This window comes from Erpetoichthys calabaricus, chromosome 4 (assembly GCF_900747795.2).
Source record: "Erpetoichthys calabaricus chromosome 4, fErpCal1.3, whole genome shotgun sequence".
NCBI classification, from domain to species: Eukaryota; Metazoa; Chordata; class Cladistia; order Polypteriformes; family Polypteridae; genus Erpetoichthys; species Erpetoichthys calabaricus.
This window is the reverse complement of record NC_041397.2, coordinates 202,749,628-202,768,571: the sequence shown is the minus strand read 5'-3', so window position 1 is coordinate 202,768,571 and position 18,944 is coordinate 202,749,628. Positions and strand designations below refer to the sequence as shown.

The following is an 18,944-nucleotide window of genomic DNA, read 5'->3' as shown; positions in this document are numbered from 1 at the left end:
GAGTTCTGACTTAAATTTGAATGGTCATAATGCAGAAGAGTACATACGAAAGCAAATTATATTTTCCTCACGACTAATACTATTAATGATAAATTCACAGAGGCAGACAGAAGACTTCGTTTAATAGTGGGTGAGGGGTCAGGGAATATATGAAGATGATGATATATGGAAGGATCTAAGTTTCACATTTATACCTGGGCTTAGTTAGTGTCTTCTCTGGGGAGTTATGATGAAGTTCACACCCTACAGATGGCTGTCTGCTAATTAATTAAAACATTATTTATTGTTTACTTTTTGTATTGGTTGATGCTTTTGAACTTATCTAAAATAAGTACTAAATGAAATTTGTGTAATTTTATTTTAAGGAGTTATCCTACATATTACTTTTTGAGTCTTTAGAAAGTGATTGTTGACTTACTTTACTGATATATTTTATATTGCAATTGACCAATTCATTTGCCAAACTATATTTTAACTTGACTAATTGTGGTTATTTATTGTGATTAGTTATTGTGTCTCTCAATTGTAGTTATTTTTTTAATGCAGGAAGCCCAACTTGCTGAAAAGGCTCATATTCTTCAGAATGGGAATGTCCCACATGAAGAGCACAAATCTACAGTAATGTTTTAGTATTTTCACCCAGTATTGTCCTTTTCCAGAACTCTAACCATCTTCCGCTTCGACCTCCACCCTGTTTTCTCCTTACAGAGCACGGTCTAACTGTTTTGCTTTTTATCTGAACCTTTCTTTTTGTCAGATTTAACTCCACCATTTGTTTGCATTCATATACAACCAGATTCTAATTTTATTCTAATTTTAGCATGGCAAACCTCTTTTTTTATGTATTCACCTGGATATTGTGAAGAATAACCTTTAACTCACTCCTCATGTAACACTTTTCCATTGTTTTAAATCATTGATCATTATTTTCCCTGGATGTGATTTATGAATATGTACAGTAATTCTAGAAAATTATCAGAAGGAAAGAATGGGACCATGTGGTATATCCATTGATTTTTATATGTAACTATCATATGAGATACTGATGGAATGTTCTGGTTAAAGTCACATGTGAGAGAGCAGTGATTGTCCATTCACTTGTAGATCCATGCATGCTGAAGTCCGCAAGCTTGTCGAAAGTGGAATGTCCGATGTGAGAAGTGCCAGTACGCACTGCTGCAAATACATTATAAGCCCATAAAGAGAAGCGCTAGTACAGAGTACTAATGCATACCGACCTGTATGTTTATTTGAAAACTAGACAAGATAAAGACAATCTTTAAAATTGGAATTATTTTTTTAATAATGTCAATCTCAATAGGGCTGCAGCATCCAGATTGAAAACCATTGCCTTAGACAGCAAAGGGTGTGAAACAATAAATGCATTAAATGTGATTAAGCAAAATAACACAACATACCTCTGAAAATGAATCATATGCATTAACGCGTTAACTGTGACAGCTCTAATATATATGTATGCATTACCTAATTCCCGATTTTAGGCCAAAACTAAAAACTGTAGCGTATACTCAAAATGAAACAGTAAAATAAAAAAATAAATACATGGAAAAAGAGCGAAATAAATAACAACAAAAATCACTTAGTGTTGAATTACTTTTTAAACTATTATGATGAAAATAATCAAGGTCCTATACAATCAATCTGTTTCTGGTCATAGGTTTTGATTTAAATGAAAATGTGAAAAATTATTTATCTCATCTGTTCTCTTTTAAGGGGTTAAATTTCCTAGCTGTTCATGATCTAAGGAAGTTTTTCTACACATAAACATGCACTGTTTTGCAGGTTCTGTGTTGCTGCTCACTGTTTGCTCTTTAGAGAACCACTGATAACAAAGCTATTTTTGCTCTGGATTCTTTATAACTGTGTAATGTGTTAAAAATAAAATATGAGTGTACAGTTTTAATGTGGCACCTGTGATTCATACCAGAAATCTAAAACAAAAAAGAAAGACAGAATTACTTTTTACTCCTTGAAAGAAGTTACACTCTTTATACATTATTCTTTGCAATAATGTATAAAGAATTAGAAATTTTAGACGTTACTCATTCTATGTCAGGAAATCAGTTTGTGGGGCAACTTCATTCCACTATTTAAAATTATGTAGATACGTTTAATAATTTCTTGTTATAATAATTTAGTATTCCTCATTCAACAAAACAATCAAAATAACATTTAAAATCTATTATCTTTTCTGTCCAGTTTCAGTTAAATGTTTTTTTTAACACAGACATACTGCATCCATCTAATTGTGAGGAACATCTACCAGGTAAAGTGATTTATTTTCCCCAGCTAGTGGAGGGGTTTTCTTCAGTAAAATGTATCTGGCAGGCAAATACGGTATTCAGTGTTAGTTTCCATTTTGTAGAATGGGATACTGTTATATATTTGTAGAGCCAGGGACAGCCTCTCGGCTTACCATATATTGTTCTGAAGACATGTGACCAAAACAGTTGCAGTTTTCTCTCCACTTCTTTAACTTTGCTCAGAAGGCTGGCTGCATGAAATATCTGCATGGGACAAATTCTTCATGATGTGCTTCTGGACCCTTTTTGAAAAGACAGCAGAACAGACACTAAGATTTTTAGAATTTTCCAGTCCCATTTGTAGTTGTTTCCCTTGTTTTCGACACACGTAGCGCATGAGGCAAAGTGAAATTTGATAATGTACATGTATACGACATTAGTATACAATTGTTTTTATTGCATGGACATCGAACAGAAAAGATCACCAGTTGCTGTTTTTCACAGGTAAACTTAGTAATTGTAATTAAAGCAAATGACAAACAATTGGAGACCATACAGTCCACCGTGCTCATTTAATTAGCTAATAGCTAATGTGTCCCAATATCATAGCTACATACCTTTGAAGGTTGTCAGCGTTTTTGCTTTAGCTACATGACGTGATAGTTTGTTTCAGAATCTCACATTCTTTTGTATGTGAGGAACTGTTTTCTAGTTTCTGTCTTAAATGTACTTTCCCATTGCCTATATATATACCATTTTGCTTCCATCAAAATTAAGATTCATTCCAACCCCAACAACAAATCTTCTGCAAATAAATTATAAATATACTGATATGATGAGTTCATTGTTTTTTCTTTCATGAATTTCATTTGAGATGTCCATGCACATGTGATCTCTTTCCCTTTCACAAGCCAGCACACATTGCATCATTTTCTCTTTCAACAAGGCCTTGTGAACTTACTTCCTATAAGCTACACATGGTCTTATGTGGTGTGATATGGAAACATCTTGGATGTAAGATGCAGCGCAATTTTAAGTTTTGAAACATGTGAAAAGTGTGGCTTAAATTGGAAGTGATATGGTATATACCATAGAGTCAACTGTGTAGGGCAATGGGCAATTATGGTCAAGGAGACCTTCCTTTTTATTACAGTTGAAGCTGTTCTGAGGCGCTGATTTTGAGGATTTGTCTTACCTCACTTCCTGATGTCACATCGTTTTGTGCAGGTTATTTCTCAAACCCTATGTTACCCTATGATGGGAAAAGTATGATAAAAAAATAACAAATAACCTTGTCTATCTTGATTGTTGCTGTATCCTTGGAGATGCTGAGTGTCAAACAATGCATGTGTCAATTTGGTGTGTATGTTGTGCCAAATTCTAATCCCTAGTAAGGCAGATGAAGCAGACCAGAGTTTCAGTAGGATGACTTAATTAACCACCGAAGAAATTCAAAGGAGGAAACATTGTAATTGCTTTGTAAAGCTGAATATTTATTTATTCGTGAGTGTGGTTAATCAATAAAGACACAATGCAAGGTTAACAGCTGATCAAACACATCCAATAACATGCAGACTCCAAGAAGTACAGCGTTTCAGCGTATCGAGCACAAAAACTAATACATGTACATGCTCATGCATAACCAGTGTGCGAGATAACACAACAAATAGTGTGCTCAGAAGTTTGTACACTGAAGTCTGAAGTATTTGTCATAGTGATGTTAAAAAACAATTTAAAAAAACACAAGAATATGTTGTGTCTGGTGCATGTCAGAAAGTTGGTGTACACCTTTACATAAATCAGGTACATTTATAATTGACTTAGCAAGATCATCTAAGTGAATGTGGCATTTCATTTTTTTTTTCATAGCAGGTTCCCTTTTATGTTTTGCACATCTTTTAAGTTTAATATATTTTTTAAACAGAATACAAACACTTGGCTTATGTATTCTCGATGATTTAAGCCTGCATGTGAATTATTAAAGTGTTTTATCTCTTGTCTAAAATAGGCTAAAACACCCCACTTTGTGATTAAAAAAGCAGAATGTTCAGGAGATCGCTGTACACCCAATTAACGCTGCAACTTCAAGTCTTTTCTCCCCTATATACTTTCTTCCATGACATAAAAACAACTTACCCATTCTGTACATCTTCCATTGCATGCGACTAACAACACAAGGACATTTGTTTGGTCTTTTCTCTTCTGACACCCAGCTCCCCTTGTTTCTTCTTACTGTAAAATGTGGCTGGTTGTGAGGCCTGATTGCCATTCACTCTCTCTTTTGCCTAAAGGATCTTAACCACGAGGAAGAGGAGATTGCAGACAAGGTATTTTTTTCATGTTAAATAATTGGAAAGAAACTTCAGTTTCTATATGCTGTAATAAATGGTACTTTAACTATTTATAAGAATGTCTGAACTTTTCATTTATTGTTACCAACTCTGCTTTATTCTTTCATTTCAGGTTATCATATTTTACAATGATATTCCCTAAATTTAGGAGCCATGCAAATGCAATGGCAGATGTGAATTGTCTCTTATATTTTCTGCATGTAACACATACAGTGTGTATGGTGTTTGTATATGTAAAACTATTAAGATTATTTCATTTTACTTTGCACTCTCTTTAACATAAAAGGAATAACATTTCTATTTCAGTATGGCCGCTGGTGTTATTTTTGCTTGATTACATTTATTTTTAAATTCTTCTCCCTTTTCATCTCTTCCTCCTTTTATGTGGGGTTGATGTACTTGATCAACCCATTTATTTTAAAATAAAATGTGCAAATCTGCCATATAAGCCAAGGTCCTTTGTCTTCATATTTTAGAACATTAGATCTTTTGAGGAGGGTTTAAGTTTTAAGAATATTTTTATGGTAGGACAGTGGCGCAGGGGCTAGTGGAGCTGCCTCACATGTCCAGAAAACTTGGTTTCAACCTGCACATCCTTCACTTGTCTGCATAGATTTTTCTCTAGGCATCTTTTCACTTTCAGAAGTTGTGGATGTTCGATTATTTGACAACTGTAAACAGTCTCGATATAAGTGACAATGGATTTATCTGATTTCATGATTGGTTTTTGCCTTACAACTAATTTTGGTGAAAGTGGCACCACCTAGTTGCGACTCTGAACTAGATTAAGTGGATTCTATGAGTGTGTTATTGCAAAATTTCTAGTCCAGTCCACATTCTCAGTGATAAGCAGCTACTCAATAATTAACACTAAACTTATTACTTGTAAGCACAGTTCAGGGAGTAGCACAGTTCAATAGGAGTTATGTGGTCCTGTTATGTGGTGTCTTCCGTGGACACAGAGAGACTGGCGGCAAGAGACATTTGAGTGGCTTGGTGTGGCACCCCATGGATGACGATGGCCTAGCTATGTGGAGCCAAGTCAGGTATTTAAGAATGACTGCACCTGTTGGCAGGCATCTCCTCTTACTGCAGGATTCGGACACGATAAGTTGAGGGGATGCCACGTTTTAGAAGGGAGCACTGAAGCTCACATTGTGAGGAAAGGACTGTCTCCGGGATTTTAACGTCATTTTATCAGATTATTTGTTGGATATTTAACCTCAGTCTTTGATTTTTGATTGTCTTTAATAAAAGCACTTGACACTTTTGCACCTACCCCTTGCTGTAAGTGTGTGTCCTCATTTGCCTGGCTCATCTGTCTATGACTGTCGAAGTTTTCGGGTTGTAAAGACTACCAGAAGCAACCAGGAAGCATGGAGCTAACCATCACACAGCACCTCAACCCAATAGGATGAATGGATGGATAACTGATGATAGGGAAGTGCTTTGGAGTTGGAAAAAGAGACATGGGCACATTTTAAATGATTAGCAAGAGCTGCTGACTACTGCCATTCTTAGGTGTGTACCGGCTCTCATCTTGGTTATCCATTTTACTCAATTTATCCCCAGTCCCCAGTTGTGATGCTACCCTAAACCTGAACCGCTCAGCAATTGCGTTGGTTGCGTAAGGTGGTGGTCTTAGATATTGGTGGTTGAATTTCCAATAAATCTGTTGTGTCACAGTGATTGAATCTGCTGCTCCCCACTACTCTATATTTGCTTATAATAAATATAATAAATCAGGTAATAAATCAGTGCAACACATAAGATAATTTTCATTGCATTTACAGAGGCGTTCACAATATAGGACTAACCGTACGCTAATTGGTAAACACATTTTTAGGAGTCTACCCCAGACAGCATCTTTTAAAAAGCATGGATATATTTCTTTTCTGTTTTCAGCAGCTTTCAGAAAAATTGAGGAATATAATTAATGTTGAACCTAGATCATTTGACATGTCTTAGACATTGAAGTACCAAAATGAAGAGAAATGTTTGTAATATGGAAATTTTTTTTCTTAAAAATGTACTGTGCAAACTGTTAAATCACTGTAGGCAATCATTTATAAAACCATTTAAAATTCAAGCACATTGTCCAGTATGAAGAGTTTATGAACACTAAGCAAGCAGCAGTAAGTTCCAGTAACGTAAGGTCCGTGACATAGATAACCATTAATTACCTGCTGACACTAACACGTGTCTTTAGACAGCAGACATGAAAAGTAAAATTAGATAACAGCAGTAGTCATGTTTTGCTTATAAAAAAGACGAAGCTCCAATTAAAAGTGTGCAATGAAGATTAAAAAAAAATGATCAACAGTCAGAATAAGAGGAGTCATCCCTTCTTACAATTTGTTTTCCGAGGTCATGTTGCATTCACTTTATTCTGAATGTGAAACAAAAATTCAAAATGGATTTGAAACAAGTAGTGCTTTATGCAGCCACAACCAATTTGTGGCTGAGTAGATCTATGGAAGCATGACTGACCTTAACAGAACATTATATTGATGAGGATTATATGCTGAACAGCAGATGCTCATATTGCTGCTTTCTAAAATCAGTGTACCTTTCATTACCCTGCTTTCCTCAAGTATGTCAGGGACTGAGTCTGGCAGCAGCAGGAAACATTGTTTTACTATTGAAATAAGTTTTCAAGCTTACTATTTATTTTATATCTTCACATTTAATGATTTTTATCTACCAGTACACAAAAACTATCAGGTTGTATTTACATTAACTTCTTAATTTTATGTTCTTGTAATTTATGATTAATTTTTACATATACATGTAACATTTGTTTTCTTGATACAGACAAATCCCAATTTAACATTCATATATTTAACATTTTCTCACATTTTACATTTTCTTTTTTTGACCCTCTGACATACATATCTTTTATTAGAGCATTTGATTATGTTGTGGACAGTGCTTTTTTTTTATTGATTTTGTTATAATAACACAACATTCCATACAAATAGATCGATTTTTACAAAAATAGGATTGAAAACAAATCAGTCCCCACCCCTGAGAAAGAGAGCATGGCCAGCAGAGTAAAACTTAAAGCTAGTAAAAATAAGTAAATAGATGAATTAATAAGTGAATAAAGATAAATGGAGAAGAAAAAGAAATGGGGAGAGAACCTGCTTCCTCAGTGCTTTAAAAGCTTATTCTAAAATGTTATTGATTAGATCCTGCCAGGTTTTGAAAAAGTTTTGCACAGATCCTCTAAGTGAGAATTTAATTTTTTCCAATTTCAAATAGTATAAAACATCAGTTATCCACTGACTTAAAAGAAGAGAGTTAGGATTCTTCCAGTTGAGCATTTTCAATGGGAAGAGGCGGTGATAGCTGGTTTTTCAGAAGGAATATTAGCTTTAGAAAAAAATAAATTTTTATGTTATATTTAAATTTTATTATGTAATAATAATAATAATACATTTATTTATATAGCGCCTTTCCCATGCTCAAGGCACTTACAGACTATAATAAAGAACGGCAGTGTATACAGTATATAGCATTGTACAAACCAGATAAATAAATAAAGAAGATTAAGACAGTGAATTTTGAAAAAAAAGAAACAGACAACATCATTGATGGTCTCGCACACACACGTACAGGTTACATGAGCATCTTGACAGAGAAGTAAACTGAGAGAAGGGTAATAAAGTCAAATAGAGCTAAAAGCCTTCCTGAACAGATGAGTTTTGAGTTGTTTTTTAAAAGAATTCATGGAGTCAGCTGACCTGATTAATTTCGGTAGGTCATTCCAGAGTCTGGGCGCTATACAGCTGAAGGCCCTGTCACCCATGGAGTGTAGATTAGTGAGGGGCACAACAAGATTGCCAGAATCAGAGGACCTTAGTGGGCAGGCAGGCACATAGTGATGGAGAAGGTCACTGATGTAGTTTGGCGCGAGGTTATTTAAGGTTTTCTAGGTTATTAGTAGGATTTTATATTCGATTCTGTAAGACACAGGGAGCCAGTGAAGACGGAGCAGGATGGGTGTGATGTGCTCGCTGCTGCTGGTTTGAGTAAAGACTCTTGCAGCTGAGTTTTGAATAAGCTGGAGCTGTGATAGAAGATTAGAAGGGGCACCTGCCAGTAGGGAATTACAATAATCGATGCGGGATGTGATAAAAGCATGGACAAGTTTCTCAGCGTTAGAAAAGGAGAGGAAGGAGCGAACACGGGATATGTTATGGAGGTGAAAGTAAGAAAGTTTCTTAATGTGATTTATGTGGGCGGAATAAGAGAGGGAGGAATCAAAAATGACACCAAGATTTTTTACAGTAGAGGCAGGTCTGATGAGATCACTGCCAAGATAGACTGGGAAGGAGCTCATTTTATTAAGTTGCATTTTAGTCCCAATTTGCAGGAGTTCAGTTTTATTGCAATTTAATTTTAAAGAGTTCTGCTCCATCCAGGTTTTAATTTCACTAAGGCAGGTTGTGAGCTGAGAAAGCTCTGATGAAGTTCCACTTTTAACATTGAAATAGAGTTGAGTATCATCTGCATAAAAATGATAACCCAGTCCATAGCTACGGATAATATGGCCAAGGGGAAGCATGTAAATACAGAAAAGCAGAGGACCGAGGACAGAGCCTTGAGGGACTCCTTGTGTGACTGGCGCTGAGCTGGATCTGCTCTTGCCAAGACTAACAAACTCTTGCCTATCAGTCAGATAGGACTTGAACCACTGGAGGGCAGTGCCAGAGATACCCAGCATGTTCTCCATTCTGGACAGTAGGATGTCATGTCTGACAGTGTCAAATGCTGCACTGAGGTCTAACAGAATTAGTATGCTGGTTTGTCCAGATTCTGCTGCCATAAGCAAATCATTGGTTACCCGTAGCAGAGCAGTTTCACAGCTGTGCCACGCCCTGAATCCAGACTGAAAGGGTTCCATCAAATTATCAGAGGTTAGGTAATTGGTGAGTTGGGAAGCTACAACACGCTCAAGAACTTTTGACAGGAAAGGTAAGTGGGAAATAGGCCGGAAATTGTTAAGATTGTCAACATCAAGACCAGACTTTTTTAACATTTGGGTTACAGAAGCAATTTTAAAAGTGAGCGGCACAAACCCAGTGTCAACAGATGAGTTTATTATTGTTGTAACAGTCGGGATTATGGCATGAAGGCAGGATTTAAGTAGTGTGGTGGGGATGGGGTCCAGTACACAAGTAGTCGGCCTCATCTTATAAAGCAGGTCATTAACAAACGCAGATGTGACTGGTGAGAACTTAGAGAAGGAGCTGGATGGAGTGGGAAAACAGGGAGAGATATAAACAGATGATGTATTTATGTTAGTTGAATTATTTAGATCATTAATTTTGTTACGGAAAAAGTAGAGGAATTCCTCACAAACTTCAGTAGAAGAGGTAGTTGGGCTAGATGCGGGTTCGAGTAGTTTATTAACTACAGAGAACAGAACCCTTGGGTTATTGTGGCCACTTTCTATTATTCTGCAGTAATGGGTGTTCTTGGCAGCAGTTAGTGCTTCTCTGTAAGCTCTTTGGTGGTCAGAGAAAGCCTGGATGTGCACGGTGAGGCCAGTCTTACGTGACATTCTCTCAAGGCGTCGGCCAGCTGCTTTCATAGATCGCAGTTATACCAAGGAGCTGAACGTTTAAAGGAAACCTCCTTATGTTTTAAAGGAGCTGTTTTATCTAATAAATATTTGTATATCAGATACTTACTGTATTACAAACAATGGCACACATTTTATAAGCGTGCTGTATCTTTACTATAACAAATAAAAAAAACATTATTAAGCACAATTTTGTTCATATATAGATATATAATCTAAATCATTTTCTAATACCAAATTTTAGCACAAAGTATTTGTTGTAACTTTATTGTTTGTTGGGACAGAAAGTAATAGTAAATTTTCACTTGAGCAGTTGCAATGTTTTTGTTTCAACTGAAATGTCGTTGCTCCCTGTCAGAATTTCAATTTTACCCTGTTTCAGACCTTAAACCTTGTATACCGACAGATTTTTCCTAATAAGTTTCTAATAAGTACACAATGGCTTTTGCTAAAAAAAGAGTGTCACAGCGGTCTTGTAAAATGCTCCAGAAAGCAGTTGTTAGTGTGACTGCTTCAAGGTTTTCATGCAGTGATGTCAGACAAGAAAGCAATGCTGCCCCCAAATTTTCCACAATGTTTCTCTCTCTCTCTTAATGGCATAAACCTACTCAGTCATAATATAAAGTAATCATCTAACCACAATTTTAACAGTTATGTATGCTGCTGCATTTGTTGTTCTTTTCTAACTTGTGATGTTATGTGGATGTTGGGAGAATATTTTAAATTACACATCCAAAGAGTGTTAATGAGATTTCAACTGTGACATTAAAAGAATAACCAAAGTCATTGAAAAATTAAATATTATTAGTTGATTGCTATGCACATATTTGATCTATTTTGTTGTGGTATGCTTTTATTAGTTACTGGTTTTATTTGCAGCATTCACTCGAGAGTGGACTGTAACATGCTCTTTTTTTAAATAAATAATGTTGGAGGAAGTTAATTATGTTATAAACGTCTGTCTGTCAATCTCTCTGTTTTCCTATTTTATCAGTGCATCCTCCATATCTGTCACAGCTTTGTTCAGAACTTCTTCTTTGTTATATATTAACTTATACTTACATGTTTCTATGCATACAATATATTATTATATATAGCTACAGTAAATCTGTCTGATTTATAGTTTATTTAGTAAATTGCCTTTCGTAGCAGACAAAGATCATAAATATAATGTAATATTACATACCTGATGCAGGAGTGTCACAATTAATGGTCGGCTGAGTTTTTCATGTTAACTTTGCTTTTATTGGTGTTTTTTATTCAGGAGGAAGATGAGTTATTAGCTATAGAGGTAGAATACATTTATTCTTCGTCTAACTTCCAGTATGCTGTTCTAATATTTAAAATATTCATCTTTACAGAGTAACTCTCTCTCTACCAAATAATACCCATTTTCAAACCATTTGTTATGTGTGTTTTTTATTTACTAAACAGAAGCCCTTCTTTATCTTCTTGTAGTGTTGAATGTACTGATAAATAGTCTAACTTGAAAGTTTGAATAATAAATAATCACATGATGAAGTATGTTATTCAAACAAAAAATTGCGTCTTCTAAGAAATGTTTATTTTCAGTCTAGACAAAACTCATCATGTTTGAATGATTGCATATTTTTCACTGTTAATTCTTCTAATAAAAGATGATGATAGATTGAAAAAAGCTAAATAAAGTATTGCAGGACTGAGGAGTTGAGGACATTTTGCTTGAGTTTAATAGAAAATACCTTGTGAAAACTGCACATCAGTGGTTTAGAGGGACTGAAATGTATATGTATGTAATCCTTAAAATTTTTTACCCACATCCATCTCTAATTAAAATAGTATATTTGTATATTTTAAATATAAAACATCTAATCTCAATTACTGAGGCCTTAATATACTCTTCAGTATGCAACTTTGACTCAGGTATTGAGATAATATTGTCTGGTGGTATCCCTGGAAATTTCCAATGCTACATTTTATTTAGTTGATGTTTTTTTCAGAACTGGCTTACTAAATGTCCATGACCTATGTACATGGTTCAGTTTTTGTACCTGGAATAAAAGACCATAAAGATCTTTGACCCTGTGATTGCACAATTCTGCAGCCTAGCCACATGGCCACACTGCTTACATTGATCATATTGCACATGAAAGTATGCACAGTATGTATGAATATGTCTCATTACCTCATATAAATAAACTACTAAACAGGTTGTATGCACTTGTGACTTAAAATACACATTTTCTATCTCTGAATTAAATATATATAAACATGCAGTCAATAAAACAATTAATTACAAGAAGTTTTCTAAACCTGAAAAGAATGAAATGAAGAAGAAAGTGTTTTTAACAAGCAAAGTACCTAGCAATGATTTGACTGAACGAAAAAGACAATAACTCAGTTGTGGAATTGCCTGCAGTACTCCTGTGTTTCATCGTGTAGAGTCTTATGGTGGCCCAATTTCCCCTTTATGCTCTTTATTGTGTAGATCTTAATGACATGTTAAAAATCCCATATACTTATCACTCTGTGATCAGGTACTTTAGCACTTCCTACCCCATTCCTTTCTAAATCTGTAACCTCTGAGACAGAGAAAAGAAGCAAGCAGGAGTTAATTTCTACATTTAATTATGTATTATTGATGAAAATTCCCAAAATATGAAGGAAGCAGAATACTATGTGAATATTGGCAAACCATACTCTTACAGCCTAAGTAGCAGTGCACCTTCTGTACTTACCTTGAGTCTAGCTTAGCTTGCGTGGTATTTGAATGGAGTCTTGAAGCAAGTCGCATGCCTGTCTCAATATGGCCTCTGAGATACATTTGTCTTCATCGTGGTCTTTTCTTCATGGCCAGATGTTGAGAGAGAGGGCAAGGTGACCATCTTTATACCATACTTACTGCAAAACACAAAGCAGTGAGGAGTCGTAGTACAGAAAAGCCTCCTATTCAAAACAAATCATAAACGGCCATACTTTAGACCAATAGAATGAATTTACCTGGCCCTTCCTGACCAGTTACCAATGAAAGCGCTCGGGTACAACTTATCCTCCAGTTGCTTTTAGTCAGTTTATGGCCTTCTTGCAGTGAATGGCTTATGGGTTCTAAGTTCAAACACAGTCAACCTTACCAAGATGGCCTGATGCTCCATTGTCCTCACCATAAAATTCACATCCTGAGTCAGTGCTAAAGACTGCGAGGACTGGTTAGGTAAACATCAGAACACAGCTATTCTCATCAATAAAGTAAAACGTGTCTCCTGAAACACCATCTAATATAACATTTGCTTTGTCTAATTTGCAAATAAAACCATACAAAATATTTATATGTTAGAAATCACTCCACCACATCCTGGAAATCCTGTTATTAATCTAATATTCATCATTTCTTCCCTCTTTGTTTTACTTGTCTTCATTGATATGATTTATTTATGTGTATTTTTTGTTTTTGTTATTTACTGCTGTTCCTGTGTGTCTTTGCCTTATGGTCTGCTGAATCCTTTCTTAACATGACTTTACTTCTGCCTGCCTTCTTTTTAAACACATTTTTCTTCATTGTTTAGGATGAAGATGAGCAGCCTGCCACCGAGGTACATGCATTTCTCTCAGTTGCTTCAGGATGAATTTTCAATATGTCAGCGTTAGACAATCTCAATTAAATACTTCCATTTGTGAGGAATTAAATTATTAGAGTATTTCATACTTCACAATTTCACTTCCTTATAAGTTCAGGAGATTGTTTGTCAGTCTCTGTCTTTCCCAGTAATAACATTCACCTTAAAATCATCTTAAGAATAGCAAATACTGCTAGCTCATTTATTTTAAATGTTACCATTGTGATTATATGTTTACGCATATGTAGTGATTCCATCCAGAGTTTTATTTTTTGTATTTTGCAGAAGGGAGAGTGTTTTGATCCACATTGACTTCTTACTTATGCCGTCAGTTGTGATCATTTTATTCTGATTTGTAATTAGCATTATTTTGTAACATTGGACATTTATTATGGCCAGTGATGGCAAAGGACATTACAAAATTTAGATAAAGAGGGTTTTTTATGCAAAGACTGGGAAATAAACTGTTTCTCAAAAAAGAAATCATCCAGAAAAAAGTGGAGGTTTGTTGCCAATAAGATAAGAAAATACTACCAAACATCAAAACCAAAAAACAAAACACAAAATTGAAAATTTGAAGAGAAGGTGGTCCTACTTAAAACTAGTTCGCCTTTCTCTAAACTGAATCTAATCATTGGATTCACTGTTTTTAGCTTTAAATCCAAACTTATAGTGTATGCCACCATCTTAAATACTAGCTGCATGATGATGTCATGGGCCATGGGCACGTAACTAGAGCAGTCTTTGTCACTAATATTAACATGTTGGAGCCTATCTTAATACATAATTTGCCAGCCTCTTCACTCACTCACGTCCGTCCGAAGCCGAATGTGCAGTCGCCTTCTGCGCAGCTGCCTGAAAAACCTTATGAGACCGACATCGCAGCAGGCAGCAGATTTACGGCTGCGAAAATTCAAAGAGAAAGGCGACTTCGACTGACATCCAACCCCAACATCGCGGCAGGTGGTGGATTTACGGCCGCAAAAATTCAAAGAGAAAGGCGACTTTGATTAAAGCTCTAGAGGCCTGAAAGGCGATTTCGACTACAGCTCGAGGCCTAATTACGCATTCTGATTCAATTACGCATTCATTCAATACAACTATATCAGGTTTGTGGTGCTTATACTTATTACTGTTCCACTCGTGCCCGTTTCATCTTACGTTGTCGAAACGGGCTCTTTGTCTAGTCTGAAAATAAGCCATGATTCTGGGGCTGGCATAAACAAACTGCAAGACAGCACAATGATGACATCACAAAATAATGTTAAGAATTAAAATAAAATAATTAAAACAGCATAATTAATAAAGATTTTTTTTCCAAGTACTAGAGAGCATTCATCACATACTACTTTGGCTCAGAAGTAAATAGAAAGCCATCAACATAATTCACACTAACATGGTATCACAACTTGACTGTATTTGTAGCTATTGAACATGAACTGATTTGTAAAAAAAACTATTGCCTCTATTTTTAATCATTTGTGTATAAAGTTTGACAGGGCGAATATTAAAAAAGTCTCTACTAAGCATACAATGTGAATACAAATTAAAGTGTTATTTGTCTTATTCATAAAGTATGTAGGGTATAAAGTGGTAGAAGTTATGTTATATATGAGATAACAGTTATTCTAATAATTGTTTGGATTATTTATTATGACTTTTCCTGAATAATCACTGGTTAATTATTAGTAGAACATCTTTTACTCACAATGGAAAAACTGGGAAGTATCAAGTACTGTACATAAAGGCTGAACGATGGAGGTTGCATTGCAACAATGCTGAAGAGCATTGCAGTGCTTGAAGGCATTGTTCCCAAATCAAGCAAATATAATTCGGTGTACTCATCTGTTTAACTGGTTTACATGTGTGGTAAGCTCATCCACTACCCAGCACTTAATACTTTCAATACTGAATTCAGTGTATTCTCACATCATAACAAAGAGAAAAGAGTGTGTCACATGGGATTTTGCATCCACCACATTAAAATGTATAAATAGATTATGTGCTTAAGTATTCAAATAGTAAATTTGTGACATTTCATCCTTTTTTTGTCTTCCATATTCCAGGTATTTCTGACATACAATAGCCTTTATTTATACAGAAAAAACTATGGCATTTTCATTTTTAAAGCCATACAATGCCTGTCTTTCAAATCTTTTCATTTCTTCGCACAAATTTATTTTTTCCTGGACTCTCACTTTTGTGTAAAAATTATTTGAATATGTGTTGACTTACTTTAAATCTAAATCATTCATTTACACAGATTGTAAGGAAACATTTGTCAGTCTTTTAGAATTTCATGGTTTTCTTCATGAATTGCTGCTAAAAGGCAATCCATTATTCACCATGGTCATATCTGTTGAGAATTTATTTATAATTTTTTACTTCATTTCTGAGTTTAGTCATAATGTTTTTTTTGGTATCCTGAATCCATTCCTGACATTATTTTTTGTTTCATCTCTATTTTGATGTAGTTGATAATTTTTTGTGTCTTTTCCCAGACGCCTTTGTGTACATTTAAAGAGCCACAATTTTGATGCAGTGTTGCTTCGCTATTACTAACATCCTGGAGGTGCTACGCATTACAACACAGAGCTAACAGCATAAAGTTTACACTGGGCACTTCCTGATGATCCGAGTTTGACAGATAGTCACTGAAATAATTTGTGGATGTCTTAGTTATTGTTTTTCTAGTTTTATGACTTTTTCCTACATGATTTTGAATTAGGATTTAGTTTAGGCTTGACGACAGATCAATCTGACTTTCTGGTTTTGATCTTGGTATGTTTGCTTACATTTGATCTCCTGGTCCTCATTTCAAATCTGGTGTAATAGTGAGTGTAATTGAATAAATGCCATACAACATAGTACCTTGTGTTATCTACTGTATATTGAAAATATTCATTGAATATTAATAGTAAAAAAGTATGCAAACCCTTAGATTTAGTAATTGGTAGAATCTTCTTCCCCTGAAATAACCTCAACCAGATGCTCCCTGTGACTGCTATTCAGAAGAGTATCGTATTTAAGAGCTATTTTGGGCCATATCTTCTTACAGAACTGTTTCACTTTATTGGGTATCTATCATGAAAGGGTTGCTTTCAGTCATGCCCACTGCATTTCAACAAGCAATCCAGTAAATTCCATACTCTGCAAACATTTTTTTTATAATTTTAAGACTGAAATTCTTTTAGTGAGAAGATTAAACAAGTAGCTGCCTGAGAAACACAACCCTTTAATGACTACAGAAAGTTGAAAGGTCAGTAACAGTAGGTGCCTATAAAGGGAGCTGTACCTCGATGTCTGTCTTATCACAGAGTGATTTCATGGTTTGGCTGGAAATAATCTCCATCTTGGAGATTTAACTGCCTTAGAGTACTAACTTCAAAAGAAAGAGGACAAGATGAGAAGAGCAAAACAAAATTCTATTTATTCTATACAAAAAAACTAGTTTATAAATGCACATGTGGCTTAACTTTCAGGTGTGCTTAGGAACTTTATTAACTATTTTCAATGTTGGAACATTTTAATGTATTCTTTACTCATCAAAGAGAGAGATATATTTTTGTATTATTATTATTATTTTGTATTATATTCACATCCCAAAATAACAGGGATAACAGAATATAATTTATTAGTCAAATGTATTAGTCAAATACATAAGATGTTTTAATCACATTTTACAATAGTTAAAAGCCAAGCGCAAACAAGCTTGTGGTGGCTGAAATTGCTTTCATAGACAGAAGATTCCAACTACAGTTCTGTAAGAATTGCATTTTTGTACTTTTGTTAGTTATTATACAGGATTTATAGCTAATTTTAATTCATATTTCTTAAACATAACACTTTTGAAAGAAGTACCCAATGAAAAGGTAAAATCTACATTGAAGTCTCCGACTAAAATTATTGGCTGCATTGACCCTTAATGGACAGAAGGTTGTGGTGCTTTGCTGATAAATTACAGTATCACAGAAATAATTAATCATTATAATCTGCGTATAATGAAGCCCTAAGGTTGTTTTTAGTGTAGAGTTTATTCACATGGCAGCTTACATAGCCACTCTTACAGAATATACTTTAGCTCCTTTCTTCTTCCATTTCTTTCAAGATAAGTGACTTTTTGCTTTCTTTGCTTGCATCTATTACCTTTACAGTCACAAAGATCATATAATTTACCTAGCTATGATGCCAGGAGCAGTGAGATGGTGTGTCAGAGGTTTCCAAATGCAACTGATCTCACAACACTAACTTGTATTGAGGATCTGGTTTGCTGTCAGAAGTGGTTTTAAGATTTTTAAAACAGGAAAATATACAAAATATTAATATTGAAATAACCTCTCAAGGTAAATTTAAAACATTTGCAATTGAAATTGTGTGGATTTTTTCTCTGTTTTAATACAGACATTTTAAAAAATTACCAGTGCTTTTTAAATAGGAGCTTTCATTGGGAAAATTTCAAAAGAGTCAAATACTATAAACAAAATATACAAGTCATCTCACAAACTAAATATGAAACAGTTAATTGACATTGTATACAGTGTTTCTGTGCTTGTTTTAAGGATAGGTAGCATGCAAGAAAGATCTGCTTAGGGTAGGATGTATTGTATTCATTGTTTAATAATATATTTACATTACCTATGGCCTTAAAAAGCTTTGAGGAAAAAAAGTATAGTTTATTGCAGATTTAAACTAAATTTAAACAAAAACTAAATACAAAAATGTCAAAGGCATAAGAAGTTATACTAATACAAAATAATACTTAAGGTATGCAATTCACAAAATTATAAAAATTTGATAAAAATACAAAAGAAACAGGGAACAAAACAACAAGTTACAAAACAAAATACAATATAACTAGAAAACGGCAAAATACATAAAGGGGCAAAAAATTCCATAAACAAAATAAAAGGTCAAAAAGATGCAAAATCAAATGAATGACTAAGGCATTTCTAAATTTTAAACCAAAGAACAGAACCAAAAGTTCAAAAAGCCGGAAAGTGTAACACTAAATGGTATAAAGACATCCAGACATCTGAATTATAAAAACAAAATTCCAAAATACAAATGGTGTTTAATGGGGGCAAAACACAATGAACAGAAGCCAACTAATGCCATTCCAACTAGAAATCTTATTGCAGTACTTAAT

At 34.6% G+C, this 18,944-nt stretch overlaps 1 protein-coding gene across 16 annotated transcripts in view; it reads left to right on the top strand.

Moving 5' to 3' along the window:
- The window catches only part of sh3bgr (SH3 domain binding glutamate-rich protein), an 82,491-nt gene that overhangs the window by 50,097 nt on the left and 13,450 nt on the right, over positions 1–18,944 (top strand). For 5 of the 16 annotated variants that reach the window (XM_051926859.1, XM_051926856.1, XM_051926857.1 and 2 more), the window contains exons 4-5: positions 547–618; positions 4,556–4,591. In XM_051926859.1, the coding sequence (XP_051782819.1) occupies positions 547–618; positions 4,556–4,591 (108 nt within the window). Of the gene's footprint in view, positions 1–546; positions 619–4,555; positions 4,592–11,469; positions 11,497–13,747; positions 13,775–18,944 lie in introns of all 16 variants that reach the window. The other 11 variants (XM_051926858.1, XM_028800197.2, XM_028800192.2 and 8 more) reach the window with 4 other exon arrangements.